The sequence below is a fragment of the Siniperca chuatsi genome, linkage group LG9 (assembly GCF_020085105.1).
Source record: "Siniperca chuatsi isolate FFG_IHB_CAS linkage group LG9, ASM2008510v1, whole genome shotgun sequence".
Taxonomy (NCBI): domain Eukaryota; kingdom Metazoa; phylum Chordata; class Actinopteri; order Centrarchiformes; family Sinipercidae; genus Siniperca; species Siniperca chuatsi.
In genome coordinates, this window is record NC_058050.1 from 12,249,727 (window position 1) to 12,269,814 (window position 20,088).

Below are 20,088 nucleotides of genomic sequence, written 5' to 3' on the forward strand. Positions count from 1 at the left end.
CTGAGGCGTAATCACAATACACTTTGGGGGGGGTACAAGTACCTCTCAAGAGAAAGTATCAAATTGTCTCCCAAATAATGTATTGCTTACGACAATTTTTACACTCTTATAATGTGCATAAAATTTGGCACCAATCGACATTCATTTCCAGCGCAACAGTGAACCTCAAACGAAATTAACGAGAACGCACTGACGTTTCAAATCTGGGTTCAAAGGAGAGAGAATCAAGGCTAGACCGGATACTAGTTTTGTCGAGACTGCGAAACATAGGTTACATAATCTGTGACCTTATTTTTGTAAGCTGAACAACGAAGTGACACTGGGGTGAGTGGGGTCTACACTCTACTAATAGAAGTAAACAGCTGATGTGAGCTTCCAGGAGTGTCTCAAGCTCTCGCGAGAAATTCGCAGTCTGGACAAAACTAGTATCGGTCTAGCCACGAACCCCGGCGCATTGGCTGTTTGACATGTGTTTGACGTCATGACAATAACCATGAACCTACTTTTATTCCGCATCTTCTAAAAGCTCTGTGGCTGTATTATTTTAAAAAAAATATTATATAAAAAATTTATCAATAAAACCTTTAAACTTAAAGCTTTAGAAGGCAACAGCCTACATTCACCTACAGCTATCTGTCATGAAATCATGTAGATCCATGCTGTTCATATATGAACATTATTTTACCAAATAATCTCATATTGACTCTTGTGGACTCAGTGGACAGAGAGGGAGAGAGAAGACGTGAAGGAAGCTGGAGAAAGGGCAGGCACAGGTGACTTGGAGGAGTTAGTGAGAATAGTGTGATTTTTGGAAACTATGATAGAATACAATGAAGTAAAAGTCTATCATTACCATTTTTGGCAACCTTATATTGATCAATAGATACACAGTCACTGACAAGCTCATATTTGCTTCAGATGATTCAGGGAGAGAAGGAAGGTGAAGACAGGGCAGGCAGGCACAGGTGACTTACAGGAGGTGAGTGAGAATAGACACCTTTTTGAAAACCATGACAGAATACAATAAAATATTAGACTTTGTTTACTTGGCAATATATTGTCTACATCTACATTTAAAAGACCAAACAGTTTGAGGATTTGTTCAGGTCTCAATGTCCTGATATCAAGATGGACAATGTCTTGTCAGACCCTTGTCAGATGTGGAATATTGGGATGCTTTTTATTAAGGCACAGGAGTTTTCAAGTAGTACTGGGTTATAAGACTCATTAGAGTAAGGTATCTTTTCATCAGTAGAATTTTAAAAATACATATTATTATTACTTAAATCATCTAGGATTTTTGTTTCAAAATGCTTTAAAATGGTCAGTTTAGCTGTTACGTTTCTAAAAATTTCTCCTGGTTGTAATTCTCCCCAGACTCCTATGGAGGATTGGGTCGCAGAAGGCGTACATTGAAAATGTGAAATGTTAAATAGCTGATTATGGCCTGGTTGTGTAGATATACACAGATTTAGTTATTCATCAGATATTGATATATAGATATTTCTACAAAAATACATGTATTGTGTATAAAAAAGACAAGTGTCAGCAAAAGGGTAGTGAAAGAAGCAATAGAGAAATTATCAATAAAATGTAGTAGAAAGGGTAATCCATAGGGGGGACAGAATGATTTTAAGGAAGGGATCACCAGTACAGCAGAGAATAAATGAAATGACAGTCAGTCAGAGGAAATAGAATCAAAAGAAAATCAAAACAGAGAGACGGAGGGTGAGAGGTGTGGGAGCGTAAGGGCCACTGCACTGCATAGCAAGAGACAACTCTAGTATCGCTAGAGAGAGAAAGAATGATAGAGAGACAAAGACAGAAAGAGAGTAATAGAAAGTGTTAAGCCCTGCACTGCAGACATGCGTTACAGATCCCCAGGGACCCGGTGGTAGATCAGTACAGGATCAATCTGCTGCACCTCAGCAGGGACGCACACTACTTCCATTCCCACACACTGTTCATGAGTGTGTGTGTGTGTATGCCTGTGTATGTGTGTGAACATGGAGTTGGAACAGAAGTGACTGAGGACTGGGAGCTGCTGTAGCAGGGAGGGAGAAGGGAGATGAAGGGAGAAAGAATGGAGCAGGTGGGAGAAGGCAAGAGTTTAACAGAGATAGATAACTGTGTTTAGTGCAGATATTTATCAACTGACCAATCCAGACCATACATATTTTACAAGTTCAAGATAAAAGCATAGCTGGGCAGCATTCACTAGATACAATGCATATTTAATCAAATAAAAATTGCATTTCTTTATTTGATGTCCATAAAAACACTCAAAAGCAAACTACATCACTGCTGGAATCTAACTGTACCTAGCTCTAAGATAAATGACAGAACACAATGCGAGTGATAGAAATCCCACATGGGAGATCAAGGATCAGTTTATCCCCTCCACTCTCCCATCATAGCCATTAGGGGGAAAAGCATAACACTGACCTCAGATCAGTGTTTGGGGACACCATGATCCAACTGCCTGTAACTCAATCTTATTAGAGCGTTAAGTCATTACTGCATGTACACACAGAGGCCTCACAATGCAATTAGCCATTAGCCCATCACACTGACAAAGCATAGCTAATTAGCAGATCGCAGGCACACGGGGAGCAGAACAAAACATATTTAATATCCCCATCAACACTCTTGCAGAATATCATGTGTCAGGTACTGTTTAGATGTTTTGCCATGCTTGGTTGAGCAGCATTTTAAAGAAACAAGTTGTATTTGTGAATAAATTTAAAAATAGCTTTGAGAGCCAGATAAGAGATTTTCCACAAAGGACAATGAAAGTTAAAATTATTTAAAATTCAGTTTTAAATATCTTTCTGTGTTTGCAACCCTATTTGACTCTATTCCTGATATAATGAATTCTGTTCATGAAGGTTAAAAAAACAAAAAAACAAACAAACACAAAAAAAAAATGAAAAAAGCTATCAATGCAAATATCATTCAACACGGGTCTATGGATGACTTCCCAGAAAGCTGCATCAGGGTCAGGTCAGTTTAAAATTCTGTTCTGATCAGCAAAAACACATCTGTTTGTTGTAGTAGAAAATAGAGTTGGTCAGGTGGCTCTGACTTGGCCGCTGTTGGCAGAGGTTGAGAGTTGAGGCAGAGTGTTAGGTGTGTTGCTCTCTTTGAGGGTGAAAGAAGTGGATTATGTTAGGTCAGCTCTGGCCAGATCAAAGCAAAAGTCTGACAAGAACCGAGAAACCTCTGAGAAATATATGCAAGCAAGCATGCACGCACACACATGCACACAAATACGCACACACACTCTTTGGCAGAGGACTGCCTGTCAGAATGCCAAAGAAACTACTCTTTGAGCTCTCCATAAATTTACTTTGAAAGAGTTCTGACTGGGTAATAGCTTGTATGGAAAATACTGTCACAAGAGAAAAAAATACACACTCACACACACCCACACTGCACAAACACAATCTCAAAGCCCCTTATTTATAAACGCAATTGTGACAAGAGAATTGGAAGGAAACACAGCACCACTGGCATTAATTAAAGAGAATCATATTTTATGAAGCAATTCTCAGGAAGTAAGTGCAGCACTGACCCTCCAGCCCCACCCCAGACAGACAATGTCAAATAAACTAACACATTTAAATTAGGGCATAGACCAGACCAGTCTGGGCTAGGAGCAACATCACCCTACTAGCAACCCACCTTAGCAACCCGTAAGTAGGCCTATAGTGTTGGCGAGGTTACTAGAGCAGAACTGGGCCTTGTACATTGCTGAAAACACACACACACTGGTTTCTGTGGGTATATGTGCCCTGTCACTGTGGTAGGAGAAGCTTTTCATGGTGCAACATGCAGACCCTAGACCTGGTAAGTACAACGTGTGGCTCTCCTGTATTTCCTTGATATAATTCATGGCCGATGCAGCCAATGAAGACCCTGTTTGAATTCTGGAGCACCACACGTATTGCTTCCCAGGTAAAGGGCCAATACAGAGAGGGGATGAGCTTGAGGCTGCACCAGGATCTCTTACAAACTCCGGCGCTAGACTAGTCTGGAGCACACTGCGCTAAGCTGGACTGGACTGTTCAGTGCATAACATTTGGCCAGACAGTAAATCTGATAAATCAAAGCAGATTAGGACAACAAGGTAAATCAAAAGAGGAACAAGTCACCAAAATAAAACAAATTGAACCTGACTACTCTAAACAGGAACTGATGGATCAGAACAGGCAGAACAGTGCAAAGCAGAGTGCAGGACTATACATCAAACCCAAGAGACAGATAGCTCAGAACAAGCAGGACAATCGTTGTGAATATACTTAACTTCCTCAGGTAACCAAATCTCTGAACCAAATTTTACACAAAAGACTCAAGAGGATTCTAGAAATTAGAGTAGCTAGAGTGTGTGCATGGTGTGCATTGTGTGTGAGTGTTTGTGAGGCCACACGTGTGCCTGTGTGTGATGATCAGACTACTTGAGGCGATGCTTTAGATTGCAGCTTAGTGAGGGCTAGAGGAAGATGAGGATCATTGGCTGAGTGATGTGCGCATTGTGTGTTAAATATGCATGCACAGCAAAGTGTGTGTATGTGTTTTTCAGAAATAGCGGGTAGGGAAAAACAGAGGGAGAGCGAAGGAGAGCACTACAGAATCATGCTGCAGTGGGTTTTTACACATGATTAGTGCACATGCAATACACATACATGTAGGGTATGTACCCTCTCAACATAAAACGCACACAAATACACAAGTACAGACACAAAAACACACTTCTGTCCTGACTGGTTTGAGGCCATCAGTGATATGAAGTGATATTTAGGATAAAATGCATTGCAGCACAAACTGATGATTTAAAGATTGGGTGATCAACATGATATTAACACTTTATCATTGCCACTTCAAGCCAAACCAGTCCAGTCTAGATCAGCATGGCCAGCAGACACGTCACAACCATGTTGCCCCTCAGCACTCCAAAGTGAGCTTTTAAATATTTCACTTCCCACTGATTAAGGTCAGGACTGAGCAGAGGGGAGCATAGCAGATCTTTGACCAGTGCTTTGGGGAAAGTGAAGGACATTATACTATATTACCCAGCAGGCACCAGGTGGTGGCGGTGCAGAGGACACCATGGCAACGCCATGAAAATGCCATGGCAACACCATAGCAACTGTGGCCTCATTTGCTCGCTGGTGGTGTGGTACAGCCCAGACTTGCTACAGTGGCATGGTCGTCAGATACACACTTCAGTCACATCAGTAATAGTAACATTGTTCATTAATTATTTCATCAATCAATTAATTGATCATCATCAACAATCAGTCAAAAGGAGCAAGAACACAGTATCTACTGGTCTCTGTTTTTTGCTAAGTGAGAGACAGACAGAGGAATGAGCTGATTTAAAAAGGAAGCGATCAAAGAAAAAAAGCAAAGGTCAATGGATGGGTTAATTAACAAAGAGATGTGATCACCATATGATAAAACTTTAAAAGAGGAGAGGTGGAGAATTTTCATAGCTTGTTAATGAAAACCAGGAGAAAGAACTGTAGAGGAGAGAAGGAGAAAGCAAAAGAGACAGCAGACTGTGCTAAAGAAACATACTGATGTGTAAAAGCGAGCATCAAAAATTAATGTTAGGTAGTACGAGAGGAGTGACAGACTGATAGCTATAGTAGATACAGATGAATAGAGAGTTTAGACTTTTACTTGTCTTTTTTGTCACAGGCACTAATGTCTTCACAGTCATATAGGAGGAATCGAAATTCGAAAAATGATTTCAGTGTCTAGAATCTCTACAAAGCTAAAACATTTAAAACTATTTCATCTAACACTTCCTCCAAATATACCAAACTTAACTAATATATATATATACCTGTATGTATATATATGTATATATTTATTTGTACATATATATTTCTTTATAGATAAATGATAGAATTCAAATGATAATTGAATACAATAAAATATCTCAGTTAAATCACAGTATAACATGGTACATTCTCAAAAACATAGTATATTTTAATATATTCTTTTTTCTCAGCATAAAATTAAATAAATAAAACAAAATAAGCCAGAGGGTTTTTAAAAGTCACTTCTGTTCATGCAGTCACAGACTTAAGTATTAGCGCCTCAATAGAAATCAATGATGCTCAATGATATACCAGGTTTAAGCCCTGTTGATTGGTTGAAAATGACTGTGTTCTACTACACAGGAAGCAGTCAAACTGTTGCCGTGGTTTCCACTGTTGGGGTGCAGAGTAGAGCGAGCTTACTACCTCACTGAAAGGTGGCTGCCCTGGGTCCTAAGCATTTGCTACAATTGAACTACACAACCTTCCCATCACAAATCTTTGAGATTTCATTCAGAAAAACATGCAATGATTCTGGGGCTTTCAAAGATGGGAAACGACAAAAGCATTTCTCTAAAAACAAAGAGATTGTTTTAAAAATTGCCCCACACAGACCTAGAAAAAAAGCAATCCATGTGCAGATAAAAGGTACAGTCTGCCCTCATTGAAAGGCAAAGGAGTTAAAAGGGGAATTGAGAAGGTCGACTAACCCTTCGATCTGTGACGACATGCACAAACACAATGCACAGTCCCTCACATGGGTGAGGTCCCCCCCCCCCCTTCTAGCCATTATCAACAGCATCCAAAAAGCTACAAAGTCTAAAAGTAGGTGTTCTTTTGCTACATCATGTCAAAGCTACATTCAACTACAATAGAAGAAGAGCTGGGCTGTGGCTGGTCTTAGTGTGAGAAATGAGGTGGATATGTTGACCTTGTGAAAATGGAGAGTGTATGCATTGCAATGTTGGCAACATTGCCACAGTTTACACAGTAGATGGCTTTTGGCACAGCTCACAGAAGGTACAATGCTACAGTTCACTACTCTCTCTTGAACACATAGCATTTCGTATTCATATTGGTCAGACAGAGCCAGGTGCTGTGGACTTTAACTCATTTATTACAATCACATCTGACCAAATTAGATGAAACCTATCTTACCATTTAAGAAAATCATTGAAGATGTGGAACATCTGACTCTGGCTGAAACAAATGGTCTCATTTTAAACTAGAGGAAAAACAATTACAATGTCTCAGATGCAAACAGATGTGCCATTGCATCCTTGTCACATTGAAGGTGGGAATATTGCTCAAAGTCAAACAGTCATCTGATAATCTGGATAACAGGAGTTATTACTGACTGCATTCAGTGAAGTCTCAGCTATTGTATATGCACCTCAAATGGGAACATTCACAGTATATTGTTCAGTCTTATTTGCTGAAAGGAAATAGCCAAAGTACAAGATAATTTCCTCAGCACAAGTATCTGTGGTACTTTGTTATTTGAACCTTGATTACAGTGAATTTTATTGTCCATAATAGCAACATGAATTAACATCAAGTGAATAGTTGTCCACATATTTCAGCAAAATATGTTACCTGTAGATTGTGCAGTTACAACTGTGGCATGCATGTCTGAAATATACAATGAAGAATTGTGCTTCATATAATCCATCATCTACAAACTCTGCCAAGGTACAGTATAGTAGTGAAAGACAATAATATCCTAAGAGAGCTTTTACAATACACTGCACTTGGTTTCAATTCCCCTTACTTCCTCTGAATAAATCCTGACTGGCCACTTTCATAAAAATAATAAAGTTCATAGCTGCACACCCCTTGCACTGCATCATGTAGCTATAATTATTAAACTTACCAGAAGCCTCTTGCACAATTGTCTCCAACAGTTATTTGAATATTATGCAGCCATCTAGTGCCAATTACAGATATTGCACCAATCATCCCCTTGATCCACTTACATGATGGTGAATTATGCGTTGTTCACATGTGGAAAGAAAAGCTGGGGCTTTATCTATGAAAACAAATTACTTGAAAACCAATCTTGCTTAAAAGCTCTTGAGTGGAAATTTGGTACTGCTATTGAATCATTCCCACTTCCAACACTAGCCACATCCAGCCTCCTCTTTATTAAAACACTAACACAGTGAGAGAAATATATTGATAGAATAAAAAAGAGGGTATGGGGAGAAAAGTCTGAGTAAGAAAGAAAAGAAAAGACAGACATAAAAGAAAATCTGCTACATGTCTTTTTTGTTCTTATTGTTATTTCTCTTTTAAAGTTCAGTTTGTTGTTCAAATACTTTGATATTCAACTGTGTTCGAGCTCTGGTTGCACCAGAGGTGACATGACAAACTCCAACAGGGAGGAGGAGAAGTGGTTCCTGTTCAATCTGATTGGTTAAAAGGGTTTCTAGTAAAACATGACATCACGTAGATGGTCCTGGGGTAGAGCTAGATGGGTCTGATGGTGTCATGAGGTCACTGTGGGCAAATAAATAGCACTGTCCTCACTGCCCAGTGAAAGGTGATCAGGGAGTGCATGAGAGAGCTGACTGCATTGCTTTTCATATCAACTGATTTACAAAAGGGAAGAAGAGGAGGCAGTCTCCCCAACACCAAGAAGCAGTCCACCAATCCAGTTCAAAAGCCAACAGCCAATGATGACAGGGAGCCAGAGTCTATAGACCAAACACTGGTCTCTTTTGGGAGAGGGTGGGTCTCTCCACATCCCACCGAGGTGTGTTCTCAAAGCCAGAGGGAGGGAGACGTTTTGAGCATACAACATATCTGTGTGTGTCTGTGTGTGCTCGTGCATGTGTGTGTTTGTGTGTACAAATATGACATCATTACTCACAGGTTGGAGACTGCTCTTATCCATAGTTGTGACTCGGGGAGGGGAGGAAAACCGAAGATGACATCACAAAGCTCAATTCTGAGCGGAGAAGAAGTTCAGGAGCTGCAGTCCCCGGTGATGCAGGCTCGCCTTCACTCTCGTCGTCATGGGAACCATCCAAACGGATGTAACTCACCCTGGTGTGGCGTCTCACTGTCGCCTTCACTAGAACGCGTACAATGGAGCGGGTGGCGGTAGTGTTGCTCTCACACAGAGTAGTGTTAGCAGTAGAACAACTGTCCATATTAGTTCCCGCAGTGATGGTTGCTAACTGATTACCTATGGTCACCAAGGCAGCCATATCTCTGGTGTCATCCCTGGCTCCAGCTGCCATGGCACCATGGTTCTCACTAGCAGTGGTGCTCGCTCCCACGTCTCCCTCTCTCTTCTCCCCCTGTCATACCTCGCTCTCCAGGCTGGAGAAGTGGGCCGACCCTCGGCGTGAGCACAGGCTCTTGGCTTTGAGTGGCAGGTGGGGGGAGTAGAACCTCCGTGGCTGTGGCACCGAGCGCAGTCTCTGATACTGGAGTTTGGCACTGGCCGAAGCCTGAGCCTGGCTCTGGCCTGCCATCCCTACCCCTGCTGGTGGTGAGACGGAGGATGAGGAGGGCGGAGGCGGGATGGGCATCGGGAGGGAGGTGGGAGACATGGACGGCTGCTGGGTTGGCGACGGTGAGGGCTGTGGTGGATGGTCTGTGGGTTGTGTGCTGAGGCTGAGGTTAGATTGGCTGCCTGATTTGGCCTGATTGGGATCTGGTTTGGGGGGCAGAGGCTTGGGGCGAGAAACCCCGCTGAAGCTGTGGCAGTGGGGGAGAAGCTCTTCCTGGCTATGGGAAAGTGCTGTGGCTCCTCTCTTGGAGTGGGAGGTGTGCGAGCGGCTGTGGGGATGTGGGTAAGGATGGGGTTGAGGGTAAAGGCTACAGGAACAAATGGTGGCCCTTCCTGCTTCTTCCCCTCTGTCCCTAGCTCGCCCCTTGCTCTTCCCTCCTCCACTCTTCCACTTTTTCTCTCCCTTCACAGGGATCTTGTCCATAGACCAGTATCTTCTAGGAGGAGGGAAGGCTGCGGGGGGTGGCGGCCACTGCGAGCCAAGCCCTCCACTCCCTCCCCCTGATCCCCAACCTACTCCTGGCCCTGAACCCCAGAAATCAGCACCAATCCATCCCTCTGCCCGAGTTCCTAGTAAGGAATCATCCCGACTGTTGATACTGCCCCCTTTCTCTCTGGAGGGGTAGGTGCCAAAAAACCAGCCTCCTCCACCTATGCCCCCTATTCCAGTGCTGCTCCCCCCTGCACCTCCTTCCCAGTATCTTTCAAAACGTCCGAACTCCCCTGACGAGCCCTCATCTGAATAACTGTCCTCTGCCCTGGCCCTGTCCCTCTCTGACTCAGACACTGCCCCCCTACCTGCTCTCCTTCCTCTCTCCTCCCCCCGCTCCCTCACTCTCTCCCTCTCTTCCTCTTCCTCATCATCATCATCATCCTCGTCATCCTCAGAGTCCCACTCATGGAAGGACAGCCCTTCTCTTGTCTGTGCTTTCTCTTTTTCATAATGCATTAACAAAGGACGCCGCTCTCCGAGTCTACCACTGTCTTCTCTGTCAATCCCTCCACTTCTTCTCCGCTTGGAGGATGGAAGGAGTGGGTGGAGGGATGTTGGAGGAGTATTAGAATCATCACCTTTTCCATTCACCCAAAATTTGACTGATGCAGGGAGTTTGTTGAGGTTAGGATAGCGCTTATTGGGGGTATGATGTCTGGAATGAGGACGTGAGGTTTTGGGACGCCTCTCCCTGCTTCTGCTGCCATCCTCCTGTTCCCTATCATTGCCCTCGTCTCCTCCTTCTCTCCTACCTCTCTCCCTCTCTCCTTCCCATGAATCCCGCCCCTTCTCCCCAAATGTGCTCCGATACTGGGCAGAGAAGGAAGAGAAGTCTTGTATTCCTCCTTCCCTCTCTCCTTCTGCCTCTCCTTCCCTCTCTGGCTCTACATCTCCCTCCTCTGGCTCAGAGCGTCTTCCCCCAGTTGATTTCTTTCTTTTCTTTGTCTTCAGCGCCTTCTTCTTCTTCTTTTTCACCTTTCGCCGCTTCCTTTCTCGCTCTCGCTCTCTTTCCCTTTCTTCCCTCTTTTTCCTCTTTTTATTCTTTTTCTTCTTCTTCTTCTCTTTCTCCTTCTCTTTTCTCCTCTTCTTTTCCCTTTTTTGCCTCTCAGCATCTCCACCAGCTCCACTCCTCTCTCTCTCACTCCAGCTTGCCCACCACTCTTGGAGCTGAGACAATTGGCTTCCCCCTCTCTCCCTCTCTCTTTCCCTTTCTCTATCACCCCAGGATGTGCGTGGTTTCCTGGGGGGTATGGGTGGTGGCAGGCGCCCGTGGCTGAAGGAACGAGGCCGGATGATTGAGCGTTCCCTCTCCCTCCCCCTGCCAAGGAGGAGGCTTGACTCTTCCGTCAGCTCCTCATCATCATCATCATCCTCTCCATCTATTCCTCCAGTCCTGTCTCGTGTGCTCCTGGAGGAGCTGTAAGAGTAGGTGGGAGAGGTGGAGCGAGAAGATGAGGCAGATGAGGACGTGGATGTGGATGAGGTGGTCGACGAAGAGAACGAGGACGTATAGTGCAAGGATGCAGAGGGAGAAGGAGGGGTGTAAGAGGGGCTGAGGGGAACTGGCACAGGAAGTGAGAGCGGGGGAGAGAGGGGGCGTGCCCTCCTCCCTCCTCCCTCCCTCACTCCATCTCGTGCTCCTCCCCTCCGCCCCAGGGGTAGAATGTTCTCATATAGTGGCCCTCCAGGCTCTTTGGGCTTTTTGGGCCTGCGCTTCCTCCAGAAGGATGAGGGGAGAGGGGGAGAGGGGTGTGGCAGCGGAGGTGTAGGAGGCAGAGGAGCCTGACTCTTAGGAGGCAGTCTGGGAGTGCCCAGAGGTTTAATGGCCCCTTTCCCCTGACCTCCGCTGCCACCTCCCACCACCCTCTTCCCCACCCCGTGGTCCATGCCCTTCTCTGAGTAGAAGGCCACACTAGCTGGAGGGGGTTGGGGGTGGCCCCTGGGCATAGTCTTGGGGGTCTGGGACCCTGCCTGCTGCTCCATGCAGGGCCCCAGTCCCTCAGGGTCAATGGGACCATAGTACCTCTTATAACCATCAAGTCCCCCACCCCCTCCAGTAGTTGAAGCCCAGTTTGGTGGGACTTTCTGTGCAAAGGGTCCCATGTCAGTGATGGCCCCCCTTACAGCCATTGGGTTGGTGGCTGTAGCAGATTTGGGCAGCCTCCATCGATCCACCACAGCCAGTCTGCGGTCTGGCCGGGGCAGGAAGGTGGAGCAAGGGAGGGGTGCACCAGCAATGGGGGTGTTGGAGGGACCCAGTGCTGTCCCAGAATGCACCACGGTGGGAGGAGAGCCCGGTAGAGGTGTTTTGTAGACGGGCTGCGGTTGCTGCTGTTGCGGTGGTGGCTGCTGTTGCGCCATGACAATGGCTGGGTTGGTCATAGATGTTGGGACAACATGTGGCTGGGATGGGACTGTAACCATTGTACTGTGGTGATGAGTAGGCAAAGATTTAGCTCCACCTGGCGCTGTTTCATCTTCAAAGCTACAGCAGCTATACATGCCCTGAGAAAAAGAGAGCACAAATCAGAAACACAGAGTCAGAGTTTATTCGCAGAATAACATGAAATGAAATAGAATAAACAGTATTCCCTGGAATGAAAAATTAAATTAATTAGATGTTGCCTTGGAAATAAAAGTGAAGGAATATATTGGCAAAAAATGTAACAACATAGATGTATACAGATGCAGCAGACATCATGCTACACATGTACAAAAGACATTGCATTACTGTATATACATGAGAGACAGAGAGAGGGAGAAAGAAAGAAAGGAGGGGATTAGAATGGAAATCATAAAATAGCAATCCAAATAAGTTCCAGTTATCAAAAGAAATGCAAGATTGCTATTTTTCAGATAAATACCTACCATTCCTATTTATAGTACAGTTGTGCATTGTTTAGTTAATGAAATTGCATACATAAACGCATACATTACAACCACAGTGGTGAAGCTACAATAATCACATGCATATGGTATGGGCTGGTTCTGTCAAGGTCACTGTCACTGTCACTGTCAAAGGAACAGGACATCCAGGGTGTGAGCAGAATTGAATTTCAATTAATCTCCCGAATTGACTGAGTGGAATTGAATTGACCTCAGACCTCACACTTTCTAACACTCACACTCAGTAACAAATAAGGGCACACACAGGCAGGAACACACATGCTTATACATATGTGTGCATATGGTTACATTCACAGCATTTCGGTTCCAATCATGTTGTCCTGTTATAGTGTAGCATAGCTTAAGTGCACTAAATTGTAGGACGTTGTTTTAACGGGGTGACAGCAGTGGACAAGTGGATATGAAATTTTGAGGAGCTAAAACACTTTTCAGAATGCCTGCAAAACAGTAAGACATTTAGTGTGCTTCTGTAGTGCAGAAAAACACTACAAACACACAGACAAAAACACCTACCCTGCTGATTGCCAGGAGAAAGTCCAGTTTGCCAGAACTGGTGGCCATGCAGTGGCGCAGCTTCCAGTAGACCAAGTGCTCCCAGGCAAACACCAGCAGACTGAGGCCCATAGCCACCAGCAGCATGTAGAAGACCCCGGCCATGTTGTCAATATCCAGTTTACTGCTCATCACCTCAATTTTGTCATTATGGCAGATACCAGACAGCCAGAGGCGCTCCAGCATTTCAATCTCATCTGGAAAGGGGATGGGTGGGGGGTAGGCAAGGATGAGGATGAGAAGCAGGAAAAGGGAAATGGATTAGGTTAAAATGGGTAAAAGTAGATAAGAGGAGAGAAAATGGAGGGAGGAGAAGTGGAGGATTGAAATGCACAGTAAAAAAAGAAATTAAAGTAAGACAGGACAAGACAAGACATAAAGGGGTTAACAGATGAGAGAAGAGATCATGTTGGATATGATGAGAATTAAAGGGACAGTTCACCCCAAAATCCAAAATACATATTTTTCTTCTATTACTCTAGTGCTATTTATCCATCTAGATTGTTTTGGTGTGAGTTACTGAGTTTTGGAGATATTGGCCGTAGAGATGTAGAGCGTGCATCTACCCATTTTGTGGAGATTAGTTTATAGCTAACCAATACTGCTAGCTCACTTCGCTTGCACTTCGTTTGCACTTCAGTACTATGTACTGAATACTGCAATAACTTATCTACTGCACTGTTAACTATTTCTATAAATTACACTACTTTATATTCATTGCACTACTGTTCTACCCAGTCCAATTCATTATTGTATATATCCATCAGTGTACTACTGTTTATAGTAATGCCATCTGTACATAGTACCATTTGTAAAATATTTTCATAATACTGCTCTGTCCTGCATTTATGCATACACTTTATATCCTGCACTTGCTTATTGCACTTCTGGTTAGACCTAAACTACATTTCATTGCCTTGTACTTGTACGTGTGTAATGACAATAAAGTTGAATCTAATCTAATCTAAAGATATATTTTTGATTTTGGGGTGAACTGTCCCTTTAAGGCTGGGAGGCCTGGGGTTGTTTCAAGGAGATAGATAGATAGATAGATAGATAGATAGATAGATAGATAGATAGATAGATAGATAGATAGATAGATAGATAGATAGATAGATAGATAGATAGATAGATAGATAGATAGACAGACTAGGGACAATAGATAGTGACAAGGAACACACAGGGAGACAGAAAGGCTAAAGGCTAGAAGCAGTAGTACAGGTCTACAGTATTGCTTGCTGTTTGCCCATTATCCAAGGTGACTCCTCAAGGTCAAAGGTCAGTAATACAAAAAAGCAGCACTGTGTCCAAAGTAACAAAGAGGAAGGAGACTGAGACAGAGAGAGAGTCTAAAACAATAAAGTAACACTGAGACGTAAAATGACACCGACAACCTAATCTCAACATTGTAACCCAGAGTAAATGAGGAGAGGAGGAGAAAGGGAGACCAGGAGCAACAGTGAGATGCTTGGATAGGTTGAACAAGCATTGAAGAAATGGAGAGAGGTAATGAGAGAGTTGGGAAGAATATTTTACAAAGAGAGAGAGGGAGCAGCATTCTTTCTCTGTCCACGAACTCGTCAGGGGAAATGAGACAGACACAGAGACCGTGAGGGTTAGAGGGAGCTGGAACAAGGGAAGCAGAGATGGAGGATGAGAGGCTGAGATTGTGTCATTATGACAAACAGCGGCAACACTCCTCAGCTTGAAGAGGATGAGAGGAGAGAAAAAGAGGGAAAAATGTGAAGAGTGAAGAGAGAGAACTGATAGGAAGGGACAGACAGAGGCAGAGGGAGCAGATCATAATCATTTAATTGTGCGGGAGGGATGGTCAGAATCTTCATCAAGGTGATACGCTCTGGGGGATTCAAGATTCCATCTGTTAACCTACCAGGAACCAGGCAAGACCGCTTTACCCACTACCCTGCCTTTTCATTTATGATCTCACTGTCCTAATGAATCCAAGCTGCCCTGCTAAACCTGTGATTGGCTACCGGGGGTTGCTGGTGTAACCATAGTGATGGACAGCCAGAAGATGCAGTGTATGATTCATGATGGAATTAGAGAGGTGTATTCTCCAACAGAACTCGTAATGAGAGCTTTCTGTTTCACTAATAGCAACAGCAGCATGACCAGCACTGCAATAACCAGGTCTGAAGGTTGCATTTTACTGTCTCTGACATTTCAAGTCAAACAGCTAAAGCAGGGTTTAAAAGCTGACAAGTCACCCATCCACTTGCAACACTGCACTGCTCTGTGAAAACTCAAGCTCTAACTTTTCATTTGTGCCATCATTAGCCGTGCTTGCATAGCTTAGATGAAGCCGACTCAGTGATCTGTGTGATCTGGCTAATGTGTCTCCTGTAGAACATCATTAGCCAATCAGCCATGGCCTCCAGCTACAGCAACAGATGGACACAGTGCTACTGCAGCCCACTGGCAGACTCAGGTAACAACTCCCTGTCTCAGATTCACTCGTACACACATACATTCCAAGACAAAAAGGTCTGTTATTTTTAACTCCGAAGTATAACACCATTGAAGAGGATTTATCGGTGTCATTGACCTTCAGTAGCAGCTGTGTGTCTAAACAGGAGCCTGATGTGAAAACAGCAAGTGTCTTAGTGAAGGGTACAGATAAACAGGTAGTCTGATGTCTGTCCTCCACTTCACAAGCCCCAGTTGAATCATTTCTCTAAGCTCTAAGTCTCATCTTCTGGCTTTCCTGCCATTTGATTTCTAGTGATTCATCTTCTACTTCTTCGTCTCCCTCTTTTACAATCTGACTCTTTCTCACTGCGCCTGTTTCTTCCCTCCCTTAGACCTTTGTGATGGCAGTTGTCTCTACCTCTCAGTCGCAGCCAGCTCAGGCCTGCCAAATCTGACAGGTGTGTCAAATCCACACTCCACCTCTGTCGTTCCTGGCAGGTCAGGTCAGGTAGCGCTGGCACACTACAAACACAGAGCTGGCATGCACCACAAAGACATTATTTAATAAAGGAAACTGTATTTGTGTGTCTTCATGTGTGTGCGTGCATGTGCGTGTGTGCATATGTAAATGTGCAAGTGTGCCTGCGTGCATGTTCACATTTTGCAGTGTGCCAGATGTGTGGCATGATGCCAGACATGTCCAGAGACACTGAGCTCCACAGTTGTTGAGCAGTAAACCATGACCTGTACAATCCTGTGCTTTTATCACAACATGACAAACCTCTCGGCATTCATTGCAAGATTTCTGAAAACACCCTGGCAGCCAAGAGCTGCAAATCCAGCTTCTCACATTTTTTTAATATCTACTCACTGAATAATATATTCTTGGAATCAAAATCCTGATACTATGCAAAAAATAGAAGTGGATCTGATAAGAGGGAAAAAGGAGATCTTGCTACTCAGCAGTTTTTCCTTTATCAGGAAACAAGTTGTAGAGAGATCAATGGACCATCTCTTAAAGCTGTGGTATGAATCACCAGAGGCAGCAACAAGGAGAACAATACACTCCAGGGTTTACAAAGCAGTGGCGGACTTCTCTAGTGCCCCTCTATCCTGTAATGCAGTTGTAAAATGATATGACTCAATACAACCTGGTACAATAATGATGTAACACGGTGACATGATTTAGCCCAGCTGAAGGTGTAATGCCGAGTCCTTGAGCCGCAGGGCGATTGTTGAGATGCAGCCTTTGAGGGCACGCTGAATGTGAGATTCCCCCCACCATATCCAAACAAACTAATCCTCTTCCTTAGTAATCCACTCCAATAATGCCTGCCTACAACTACAACCCTCAGCATTCAACACCACCCAGTGACTACATCCATCCTTAGTACACAGCTGATGTTAAGGACTTTTGCTACACAGAACAGAAGCAAGGACAAGGGCATATACCAAGAATTAAAAGAAACATCAGACATAGCATGTTAATGCTGTCTGGGCTCTCTGTTTTTCATGCACACATGCATCCTTTCCCAGGTCCAACTATTCAGCTCCAGACGCCAGTCTTATTTAATAGATCTTGGCACCAAATTGGCATTATCAGTGTGTAAGCAGCTAAAGTGTCTGCGTGCCAGAAACAGCTAAAGGGCTTTGTCCGCCACGCCATAAGCAAAGCTGATTTAAAACACGAGGAAAAGCCAAACAAGCAGCATCCAATTGAGACAATAAATGCGTGTGGCGGACTGTGTAAAATGACAATCAAGCATTAGTGTACTGACAACTATTGCTAAAAACAGATTCTTTCTGTCCTCCCATGGATTAATCCTAGACACAAGTGTGTGCAGCAGACAAACAGCATACTAATAATGCTCCCATAGCTATCAATTATTCAATTATCTGATCTGTTTTCTCTATTTCTTTTTGCTTCAGTGCACCCTTTCCACACCTCATGTTCAGGGTATTTTCAGGTTTCTCTTTGGTTATTTTTTCTTACACTTTAGTCTCTGTGTCAGTCTCAACTAATCTGTAATGAGTGTAAATCTGTCACTGCACAAGTTGTGGTGATCCTTTTTTTTTTTACAACACTGACTTACACAAGTAAAAAAAATGGAAAGAGATTGAAAGTGAGATAGATTGAGAGGAGTGAAAACAGAGGAGGGACATGTGCACTTTCACCAACAGAATCAAGTCATTTCAGCAATGCTTGAAATTAACAAATGATATTCCTCTTGCTCCCACCTCCCTTTTTATTTCCCTTCCTCTCTTGTAGCCAATAAAGAGACCTACAAACCTCTTTACCATCGCCATCAGCCCTCTCCTACACACCATTATTCCCTCTGTCACAATCAAAACACCTTACAGCCATTGCTCTCTTCACACCTTATATTCCCCCCATCCACTACTCAACATCCACTCATTCATCTACCCCCTGTGTCCTCCATTCACCCCCCACCCCCGTGCTACTCTGTCGCTCGTTTCTCTATCCTGTCATTTTCCCCATAACCTTCCCTTTGCCCCTGCATTGTCCTAATTATTTTCCTCTCTTCCCTCCCCTCCTCACGGTTCTTACCATCTCCCACCAGCTGCAGCAGGGCCAGGTCAAGAGGACGTTTCCAGCGTGAGTTTTTGTGCAGGGCGATACCGTAGCCTGTGGTGGCAAAAACCTTCCCCGAGCCTATGGTCATCACCTTGGAAAAAGGCCAATGTGCAGATATTAAAAAAACTGACGAAGAGGCAAACATATATGTTGAATCTAGTGTGTGCCTGTGTGGGTTAGTCCTCACCTTACAACCTTCGTCCTTCCTGGCCATATAGTTCAATACTGCAGCATCATAAATAAAAGCATCCAGTTTCCTGTAAAGGGATCAAGGGAGAATTCATTCATCATTTAATGGGAGAGAGGGAGCAGAGGGATGGAGAGACTGGCTGAGGCAGGGGAGGAGGTATAAAGGTAGATCTCTGCAATGTACCTGGGAATAGAGTTGGGGTGAAAAAATATACGACAGACAGGCGCACAGAATGATAGAGAGGGCATGAAAAGTTAAATCATAACAAGAAAAGGGAGGAAGGGTGGAATAGTAAAGCAGGCTTGGCGGAAAGAGTGAAAACACAAGGAGAATAAAATAAAGCAGAGATCAGGGAAAGATGTGTGAGTAAGAGGGAGCGGGAAGGTGGTGGAGGAGGTGGAATGGAGGAGGAGGATGGGGATTTATACGGTGCGAAGAGCACAGTGACAAGGAGAGAGAGAGAGAGGGGGAAAGATTTACACACTTCAGGGGAAAAAGACATGGGATAGAGCCAGAGAGTGATGAGGATTATAAAGTTTAAATACAGACACACCGAGAAAGCACACTGGGAAGGGGAAAGAATGGACCAAAAAAGAGAAGAGAAGGAGAAAAGAGAGTAATGGTAAGATAAAAGGGCAGATGAGGAGTGACAGGAAGGTAAAGATAAGCACTAAGGAAAAGAAAAAAGCAAAAGTTTTTCATTTTTGTGCATGTTAACACTGAGTTATAATTGTGGTGTCAAGGCAATGGGGAGGGAGAAACGATGACAGAGGCTTAGGATAAAGTAAACTGGGATTATCCAACACATGACGGGTGATAGAGATTCTGCTAGAAACTGAAGAGGGAAATGCTGCTTGCACTGTGTGGGTGGGTGAAGATAGCGGTGAAGGTGGAGAGAGAGAGAGAGAGAGAGAGAGAGAGAGAGAGAAAGTAAAGGTGAGAGAATCTGTGCAGGAAAGCAGGAAGTCTGACAAAAGATGTGAAATGTTAGTCAGAGTTGAAAAGAATGCCACTGTGTATGATGGGACTGCCAGTGCGTAGAGTGAGAATATTAAAAAAACTAAATAATATAATAACCATACATATTCATTTTCATTAGATGGGTTGATGGAAATACAGTAAATAGGTTTTGTAGAATGAACTTCGTGGTCAGATTGTATTGTCAACTGTTGTTTCCAAGGTAAAGAATAAACTTTCAATTTCAACTTTCAAGCACACCTACTGCAGACAAAAAATCCTTTAAGTGCTAAGAGGAATGGCAATTTGAACATCCACAACTCGATGACAATCCGGGCAACGTTATCTTCTCTAGGAAGAGTGTGTGATACAATCGCTCCAAAACAGCTACAGAATGGACTTTGCGGTGAGATTGTATTGCCAACCAATGTCGAGATCTGATTGTAATTGGGTCAGTAGTCAGAGTTTTTTGTTTCATCGTGTTTCATCAGAAGACAACAGCAAAAAGTCTTCTTAATGGCACTACATTTACTTGTTCCTTATGTGAATGGCAGAAGATGTGGATTTTCTAGGAGAAATATAACTTTTCTGAAGCCAATGTCATATTTAAATTGT

General features: G+C 43.7%; 1 protein-coding gene across 5 annotated transcripts in view; it reads right to left on the minus strand.

The window, feature by feature from the left end:
• Positions 1–20,088, minus strand: part of LOC122881997 (glutamate receptor ionotropic, NMDA 2D) — a 61,914-nt gene that overhangs the window by 8,029 nt on the left and 33,797 nt on the right. For 3 of the 5 annotated variants that reach the window (XR_006379273.1, XR_006379274.1, XR_006379272.1), the window contains exons 13-16: positions 18,514–18,583; positions 18,300–18,417; positions 13,262–13,497; positions 8,701–12,346 (exon numbers count right to left, since the gene is read on the minus strand). Coding sequence is in view for 2 of the 5 variants with exons in the window: in XM_044208851.1 (XP_044064786.1) it covers positions 9,137–12,346; positions 13,262–13,497; positions 18,300–18,417; positions 18,514–18,583 (3,634 nt within the window). In the remaining 3 variants the exon portion in view is untranslated. Of the gene's footprint in view, positions 1–3,515; positions 12,347–13,261; positions 13,498–18,299; positions 18,418–18,513; positions 18,584–20,088 lie in introns of those variants that run through there. The other 2 variants (XM_044208851.1, XM_044208849.1) reach the window with 1 other exon arrangement.